At 45.8% G+C, this 9,123-nt stretch overlaps 2 protein-coding genes across 2 annotated transcripts in view; one reads left to right on the plus strand and one right to left on the minus strand.

The window, feature by feature from the left end:
• The window catches only part of Kars (lysyl-tRNA synthetase), a 20,953-nt gene extending 19,693 nt beyond the window's left edge, over window positions 1-1,260 (minus strand). The window contains exon 1 of the mRNA XM_021220325.1: window positions 1,134-1,260. Within this exon, the coding sequence (XP_021075984.1) occupies window positions 1,134-1,192 (59 nt within the window). The 5' untranslated portion in view covers window positions 1,193-1,260. The remainder of the gene's footprint in view (window positions 1-1,133) is intronic.
• A 53-nt stretch (window positions 1,261-1,313) lies between these two features.
• Terf2ip (TERF2 interacting protein) lies at window positions 1,314-7,973 on the plus strand. Its single transcript, XM_021220403.2, has 3 exons — window positions 1,314-2,051; window positions 2,798-2,922; window positions 6,806-7,973. The coding sequence occupies exons 1-3, from the start codon at window positions 1,391-1,393 to the stop codon at window positions 7,199-7,201; spliced, it is 1,182 nt and encodes a 393-aa protein (XP_021076062.1). The 5' UTR covers window positions 1,314-1,390; the 3' UTR covers window positions 7,202-7,973.
• Window positions 7,974-9,123: the final 1,150 nt, after the last annotated feature.

Below are 9,123 nucleotides of genomic sequence, written 5' to 3' on the forward strand. Positions count from 1 at the left end.
AAAAAAAAAAAAAAGAAAGAAAGTGAACGGTATAATTAGGAAAAATGACTTGAAAGCAGCAGTAAGGCTTCTTTAATTTACCTGAAAACTGAGGTACTTTCGCTTGTGATTCAAAATTCCAACTACTAATTTAATAAAACTCACTCAGCCTCCCCTAAGGAATCCACCAAATCGCTCGCACAAAGGACAACCAACTGGGGAGCTTGCAACCCACACATTTAAACATTTTCTTTAAAATCCTTCTAAAACGCACAAAGCAGAAACACAGCCATAAAAAGGAAACTTAGCTCTTATCTAGAAGGTCTCTGGTATTTCCCTCAGGGATCAATAAGGGAATTTATTTATTGCTAGGTTACTGATGAAAGCTCTGACCACTTAAACGAGTTCTTTCCTACAGCTCTGGAGGGCACTATGTAGTTCCAGGCACTAAGAAGACATTCAAGTCATTGCCAGTGTTCTGTAGGTCAAGTGGGGGAACCCTGGACTAGAGTGTAGTCCTAAAATCAACCAGTTAAAGGGAGGCTAATCTTATCTGCCTAGTTAATTCTCGGATTTGGAGTGTTTTACAAAGATAACCCCAGCAGTGCAAATGGAACCTGGTGTATCACGCTAAATAAGGCCGTCTGCTCCCATATCACAGATCTTTTGGATGACGCATATGGGTAGGTTGCACTATAGTTTCAGAACGTACCCCCACTTTTAACACCCAAGGTGCAGAATAACCATGGATGGGTAAGGATAATCTAAAGGCTCTTCTCTGAAGAACAAAGATAGTTAACCGTTTTCCAGTCTATCCTTTGGGGGAGTGGCTCAATTAAAAGTGCATTTCTTAGAAGGTAGGGGAAAGTTAGTTTCACTTTTCTTTGCTGCCGTTCCCAGTTTCTGTGCTGGCTTTCCCTAGGTATGCTCGTCCCTATGGCTAGGACCAGGGGACCCATCAGCCACACGGTTGATCCTGGGGCATCCCGAAGGCTGTAGGTTCTAGAGCACTGCATCTCTGTCCCAGCATGTGCTCACGCACCGGAACAGACAAGAGGGACCCCAGGCACCGTCGCCTTGGCGGGGAAACTCCAGGTCCCTCCCATCGGAACACTGCGACGAGAGACACTTAAGAGACCTTCAACGACACTTACTTCTTGCTTAGTTTCTGCTCGCCATCCACTTTGACTTCACTCTCCTGCAGCGTGGCCATCTTCCCCACTGGTCCAACCCAAAAGCGTAGAACTAGAACTTCCAGGTCGTGGCTCTAAGTCCTGCCTCTTCCGGGAAAGAGGGCGGGCCCTCGGCCGGGCTCTCGCTGCGCAGGCGCAGTGCTGGGCTCCTCCGGCGGGGAGTCCATCTCGGTGGCGGCGTCGTTCCTGCGCTTTACTTGCCCAGCGGACTGACAGGTATGGCGGAGGCGATGGATGTGGGTAAAGACCCCAATGGGCCCACTCACTCCTCCACTCTGTTCGTGAGAGAAGACGGCAGCGCCATGTCGTTTTACGTGCGGCCCAGCACGGCCAAGCGCCGGCTGTCGACGCTCATCCTGCACGGCGGCGGCACCGTGTGTCGGGTGCAGGAACCCGGAGCCGTGTTGCTCGCCCAACCCGGGGAGGCGCTGGCCGAGGCTTCGGGCGACTTCATCTCCACGCAGTACATCCTAGACTGCGTGGAGCGCAACGAGAAGCTGGACCTGGAGACCTATCGGCTGGGCCTGACGGAGCAAACGTCCGATCCGAAGCCCGGGGCTTCCACCGAGGGCTCCACGGAACCGGAGCCGCAGCCCCTGACCGGGCGCATCGCCTACACCGACGCGGAGGATGTGGCCATCCTGACCTACGTGAAGGAGAACGCCCGTTCGCCCAGCTCGGTCACAGGCAATGCCTTGTGGAAAGCGATGGAGAAGAGCTCGCTCACGCAGCACTCCTGGCAGTCGCTCAAGGACCGCTACCTCAAGCACCTACGGGGCCAGGAGCACAAGTACCTGCTCGGGAACGCCCCGGTCAGCCCGTCCTCCCAGAAGCTCAAACGGAAGGCGGAGCAGGACCCCGAGGCCGCGGATAGCGGGGGTGAGGCTGGCACCTTTCGGGGCTCAGGGGGGCGGGGCTGCCTGCCCATCAGGGAGCGTCTTTTTGGGCGCCGTTGGTGGCATAGCTCAGCCCCTCTCCTCTGTTGAGGTCCGAAGCGAGAGGGCACCGTTTCCTCTTACCCCTTGCACTCTGGTTTTAATTTGTCTTTTCATTTAACTTTTCCTTCCCGTTGACTGGATGTTGTCTGTTCGTTGATGGGTTTGGTTTGGGGAGGGCGGGGAACTTGAGTCTCTTTGCTGTGTCGCGCAGGCTGTCCCCAACCAAACTCTATGGCTGAAATGTTCTCCTGCCTCAGCCTCTGGAGTGGCTGGGACTACGGGACAGTAACTAATTTACAAAAACGGCTCTGTGTTCAAAAGGAACACAGTACAGTATATATGGAAATCTTCTACCCTTCCCACCCACCAGCTACCCAGTTTTTCTCCAGGAGGTAACAGGAGAACCTGTTTTTGTTTTCAGAAACATTTGGCCTAGAACTCGCTTTAGAGCCCCAGATTAGCCTCTTAACTCAAAACCTTCCTGTGTCGTGCTCCCAAGCCCTGGGAGTATTGGTTATTTTTGGAAACAAGTGTGAGAATTATTGAGTATGCAACTCTTATGCTCTTTGTGCATTTCTGAATAATAAACAGGAATTTTCTAAAAGAAAAAAAATCTGCATGCACAGAACTGATACAGATGGTCTATGCAGGTGAGTTTTGTTGATCTGCTGTTCTTTTCTTTAATAGAGCCACAGAACAAGAGGACGCCAGACTTGCCTGAGGAGGAGTGTGTGAAGGGAGAGACCAAGGAGAATGGAGAGGCAGGCAACAAGCTCTTTGAGGAAGCCACTCCGGAGTTCGGAGAAGCCGTGGTATCTGAACTTAGTTCACTCATTTCCTCCCCCTGCCTCTGTGCTTTCTAACCTGGGTTTTCCATCCACCCGAGGCCAGGAACATACAAGATGGAAGAGGAGAGAAATAGATATGATCCGGCTTTAGGTTTTACAAAGCCTTTAGTATTTGGCAGTATAAGTATAGTATAAGTGGCTGAGGGAGAAAAATCCTCACACTGAGTAGGCACAATTTTATTTTAGTTTCTGCTCTGAGACAGTTTCACTGTGTGGCCCTGTAGCCATGGGTGGGTTGGAATCTGATATATAGATTAGGCTAACCTCAAACTGACAGATCTGCCTTCCTCAGCCTTCTGAGTGCTGAGATTAAAGACCTGTGGCATGGGACAGTTGTATTTTAACAGTTTAAAGTATCCTGCTTTGAACACGTGCGTGCTTTCAAAGAACTGTTTATATTTGGTTGTTTTAGAACGTGCTTATGCTTCTCAGAAGCATAAATCTAACTTTTTGTTTGTTTGTTTGTTTTTTCGAGACAGGATTTCTCTGTGTAGCCCTGGCTATCCTGGAACTCACTCTGTAGACCAGGCTAGCCTCAAACTCAGAAATCTGCCTGTCTTTGCCTCCCAAGTGCTGGGATTAAAGGCATGCACCACCACGCCTGGTTCCATAAATCTAACTTGTAAAGTTTCTGTGTGCTTATAACTTAGGAAATATTCTTGTTCTTTTGTATTCAGTCTGTTCTTCCTTGAATGTGCTACTGGAATCCCACAATAATAGCTTTTGAGAAAGGCCATTGCTGCAAAATGATGATGACTTATTTTTTTTTAATCCAAATTATATTTATGTATCTTCTCCGAGACTAAAGATCTTGTGAATTTTAAGAAAACATTTAAGATTTTTATTACAATTTTATTTATTGAATAGTAAGTCTATCCTCTTTTTCTACCATGTAGAGCCGGGAGAATAAGCTCAAGTGTCAGGCCTGGTGGCAGCTGCTTTTACCCACACAGCCATCTTGCTGGCCCTGAATTTACACAAAAGAAACTGGTTATGGAACCAAGCATAGTAGCATGTGCCTTTATCCTAGTGTGTGGGAGATCAGTGTGCAGATGGATCTCCGAGTTCCTGGCTAGCCTGGTCTACTTAAGTGAGTTCCAGGACAGCCAGGGCTACACAGTGAGATCCTGTCTGGAAAAAACCAAAACAGGAAAAAGAAAGAAAAAGAGAGAGAGAGAGAGAGAGAGAGAGAGAGAGAGAGAGAGAGAGAGAGAGAGAGAGAGAAAGATCTCCAGAATTTAGGATAGATAGATAGATAGATAGATAGATAGATAGATGTTATGATTCAGTTCCCTGTTCCCTCCTGCCTTCCTGNGGAGATCAGTGTGCAGATGGATCTCCGAGTTCCTGGCTAGCCTGGTCTACTTAAGTGAGTTCCAGGACAGCCAGGGCTACACAGTGAGATCCTGTTTGGCATCTAAATCAAATATTCTTTTCCAGCAACATGTTAGCAATGAGAGAGAGAGAGAGAGAGAGAGAGAGAGAGAGAGAGAGAAAGATCTATAGATAGATAGATAGATAGATAGATAGATAGATAGATAGATAGATAGATAGATGTTATGATTCAGTTCCCTGTTCCCTCCTGCCTTCCTGACTTCCCCTCCAGGCTGGCCTTCCTGCCCTGCTTAAACGCATTTCTCCCTAGAACTGAGGCCTGAATCCAGAGCTGCACACATGCTAGACAAATGTTCTGTGACTGTTCTATACTCCAAGCCACATTCTGCCCTTTCCTCTTAAAGTTACTGGCCAGCCTGTCACGGTGGTATTTGTCTGTGACCCCAGCACTTTAGAGATGAAGACAGGAGGAACAGGAGTTTAGGGTCATCCTTGGCTGCATTATCTCTGAAGCTACCCTGAGCTACTTTGTCTAAAATTAAAAAACAAAACAAAACAAAAAACCTATTCCAGTGAATGTGGTGGTGCATGCCTATAATTACAGCACTTGGGAGTTAACTGAGGAGGGACTCAGAAGTTAAAGGTGAGGGCTGGAAAGTGGCCTTAGGGGGTTAGAGCACTTGTTGCTCCCACAGAGGGCCCGGATTTGATTCCCAGCACCCACAGGGCAGCTCATAACCAACTGTCTGTATCTCCAGATTCTGGTACCTATTGCCCTCTTCTGACTTTTGTGGGTATCAGGCATGCACTTGTGCACATACAAACGTGCAGGCAAAATACTCATACACATTGTCTTAGTCAGGGTTTCTATTCCTGCACAAACATCATGACCAAGAAGCAAGTTGGGGAGGAAAGGGTTTATTCTCGGCTTACATTTCCATACTGCTGTTGATCACCAAAGGATTCAGGACTGGAACTCAAGCAGGTCAGGAAGCAGGAGCTGATGCAGAGGCCATGGAGGGATGTTCCTTACTGGCTTGCTTCTCCTGGCTTGCTCAGCTTGCTGTCTTATAAAACCCAAGACTACCAGCCCAGGGATGGTCCAACCCACAAGGGACCTTTCCCCCTTGGTCACTAATTGAGAAAATACCTTATAGCTGGATCTCATGTAGGCATTTCCTCAACTAAAGCTCCATTCTCTGTGATCACTCCAGCTTGTGTCAAGTTGACACAAAACTAGCCAGTACACACATAAAATAATCATTCTAAAAAAATGTTTAAATTAATTTGAAAAGGGGAAGAAGTTAAAGATCATTCTTTGCTACAAAGTAAATTCAAGGCCAGCTGGGCTACATGAAACATCATCTCCCTGTACAGCCAGAACTGCCCTGAACTTATGGGAATGCTGGGATTATGGGGATGTATCACCACACCCATCTAGTATTTAGTGTAAAAGAAGAAAATTAAGTTTGTATAAACAGTGAGTGAATGACTATCACTGACGGCCAGAACTAGAGAATTAGTGCGTTTTGTAGTTTGCTTGTTGTTTTGTTATTTGATGATTTGTTCACTTCCTGTCAACTGTCAAACTCAGTAGTTCTTTTATTTATTTATTTATTTATTTATTTATTTATTTATTTATTTATTATATGTAAGTACACTGTAGCTGTCTTCAGACACTTCAGAAGAGGGCATCAGATCTCCTTATGGATGGTTGTGAGCCACCATGTGGTTGCTGGGATTTGAACTCAGGACCTTCGGAAGAGCAGTCAGGTGCTCTTACCCACTGAGCCATCTCTCCAGCCCAAACTCAGTAGTTCTTAGACACAGCTCTCATATAACATGCTTTGTGATATGCCTAAATGTCCTATAGCTTGGAAACCCTAGTAGACTCATACAGCAATATTGAGGACTTAGTTCCTGGCTTCGGTGGTGAACACAGCATGCCTGGTTCCTCTTTTTATGGAACTTCACATTTGCAAGTGCATTTGATAAGTGATCTAATGGCATACAGGCTACACATGTTCTCTCTCACACACACATACATGCATTCCATATTTTATTTTTTAAGAATTATTTATTATATTTTATGTATATGAGTGCACTGTAGCTGTCTTCAGACACACCAGAAGAGGGCATCAGATCCCATTACAGATGGTTATGAGCCACCATGTGGTTGCTGGGAATTGAACTCAGGACCTCTTGAAAAGCAGTCAGTCCTCTTAACCACTGAGCCATCTCTCCGGCCCACATTCCATATTTTAATCAGTTAATTAAATATATATGTATAGATGTTCACGACATGCTGCCCTTCCATATACTCTCCACATGCATGTCTGTACGTATGTCAGTATGGATAAATACAAAGGAGGGGGACTGAAGGGAGCCCGGGGTGATGGTGATGGCGATGGAGATGGCTGTGTGAAGAGCCAGGGAGTGATAGTTGGGGAGATACATGTTGCAAGACCTCAAGGCTTAATAAATAGGAACTGGTTTCTCTCCTTCTTTCTAGGTGGATGAGAGCCCTGACTTTGAAATACATATAACGATGTGTGATGGTGATCCACCCACACCTGAGGAAGATTCAGAAACACAGCCAGACGAGGAGGAAGAGGAATCAAAAGTTTCTACACAAGAAGTGGGAACTGCCATTAAGGTCATCCGGCAGCTAATGGAGAAGTTTAACTTGGATCTATCAACAGTTACACAGGCCTTGCTGAAAAACAGTGGTGAGCTGGAGGCCACTTCCTCCTTCTTAGAGTCCGGACGGAGACCTGACGGTTATCCGATTTGGTGCAGACAAGATGACTTAGATTTGCAGAAGGACGATGATGACACGAAAAATGCACTGGTCAAAAAGTTTGGAGCTCAGAATGTTGCTCGGAGGATCGAATTCCGAAAGAAATAAATGGACAAGATGATGGAAAAGACATGTGATGATGTAAGCACCTGTGACCAGTGACACCGACCAGCAGGTGATCATGTCAGCACCAGTGATACCACCGGTGCTGCTGCTCTGTGAACTCCAGGTCTGTAGCCAAGCAGTGTAATGTAGCAGGATAAAACAAAAGAAACTGGAGTTAGAACCACCATGGCAAGTAGCCCCTGTTTATGATAGGCAAATCTAAGCCAGAGAGGTTGGTCTGTGTAGTAGTCATTCTTGGTTGGAATGTGTGTGTGTGTGTGTGTGTGTCCCCATTGTACAGGTGACAGGAGCCAAGTGACAAAGTCAAGGTTGGGAATGAAAGGGCATTTGACTTGGTGAGGAAATAACTCTTGTCTTTTGGCAGAAGTTGCTTTAGCTGGAGGGTCCCAAACCAAGAGTCTAGAAAAAGATTTAGTTGCAGAGCTTGTACCTGGACTGTCCCAAACTATCCCATCCCCCAGGGAGCTCTGGATTCTGTGTTGGCTGTGTTGAAAAAACCCCACAGTCATCTTGCTATAAGTCTTTGAAATCTCTTCTTCCTTGGCTGTTGCTTTTTGAGCTCCGAGTCAGGTCTCTATAGCACGTATTTGCTCACTTACCACTCAGTTTTGTGTACATGAAGCCTTAGGCTTGTAGGAGCTTCCATCCTTTCTACATTATAAAAGGTGTCATGTACAAACTTCACAGTCAAGCTGGGCGTGGTGGTGCAACTTGGGAGGCAGAGGCAGGCGGATTTCTGAGTTCCAGGACAGCCAGGGCTATACAGAGAAACCCTGTCTCGACCCCCCCCCCCAAAAAAACAAAACAAAACAAAACAAACTTCACAGTCGAGAATCAAAGGAAAAAATCAAGTTACACACACACACACAAAATCTTTAAACTCTGTGCTAGAAGTCTGGGATTCAGTGTTTCACCCTTGTAGCTATCCTCAGACACTGTTGGTTGGATACTCTTAATTGTGATGTATTGTTTTAAAATTACGTGGAACATAAGTTTTCTGCTGAAAATTATGCTAGACTTAAAATTGAGTGGCCTGGTCCACTTTGCTGTTGTTGTTTTTGTCATTGAAAATAAATATAACTTTGTGCTGAGTCTTGTCAACAAGTGTTTTCTTTGATTTTATATAGGAAACAGTTTAGGTAAATTTTCATTTTAGAATTAATAAGCCATGAAAAGATGATCGTCTGGGTGGAGCGAAGGGAGGATGTAAAAGAGGCAGAGTCAGTTGAAATTCTGAGAGTCGAAGAGAAGCGAACCGGAGGTGTGTCGCAGGTGTGAGCCCCATCACCAGCACTCTGGACACTCAAACTTCCAAAACTTCCAGCCCATTCCACCAACAGGAACCTGATAGGTGTCTACTTGAAGCATTACAGAGTGAATGCTTTGGGGAGTAGTCTTAGGTTGAGGTAGTCAGAGGATGTGAGAACAGAGGTGTGCTGTTTACCACCTGAGTGTATTTTGGAATTAGCTACAGTTAGCTACAGTGGGAAAAAAAAAAAAAGGGGGTTTGTTTAGAGAGAAGGACTTATGTCTCCTACTTTCTAAAAAGCTTCTAGTAGAATCTGGTTTAAGTGAAATGTTTAACCTGAGTCTACTTCTGAGGATGTTTTAGGCATGTGACACACTTCAGTAATGTAATTCTCACTACTCCAATCCAGTGACTTGGATGGGAATTGAGAGGGGTTATATGGTATGATTTGTTTAAAATGTGTACTCTTGAACTTGCCGGGCGTGGTGGCACACGCCTTTAATCCCAGCACTCGGGAGGCAGAGGCAGGTGGATTTCTGAGTTCGAGGCCAGCCTGGTCTACAAAGTGAGTTCCAGGACAGCCAGGGCTATACAGAGAAACCCTGTCTTGAAAAACCAAAAAAAAAAAAAAAAAAAAAGTGTACTCTTTTGATAG

The sequence above is a fragment of the Mus pahari genome, chromosome 20 (genome assembly GCF_900095145.1).
Source record: "Mus pahari chromosome 20, PAHARI_EIJ_v1.1, whole genome shotgun sequence".
In the NCBI taxonomy this organism is placed as follows: domain Eukaryota; kingdom Metazoa; phylum Chordata; class Mammalia; order Rodentia; family Muridae; genus Mus; species Mus pahari.

Coding starts and splice junctions, on each gene's coding strand:
- Terf2ip (XM_021220403.2), top strand. CDS start 1,391: ATGGCGGAGGCGATGGATGTGGGTAAAGACCCCAATGGGCCCACTCAC. Junction 2,052..2,797: donor CGAGGCCGCGGATAGCGGGG/GTGAGGCTGGCA, acceptor TTTCTTTAATAG/AGCCACAGAACAAGAGGACG. Junction 2,923..6,805: donor CGGAGTTCGGAGAAGCCGTG/GTATCTGAACTT, acceptor CCTTCTTTCTAG/GTGGATGAGAGCCCTGACTT.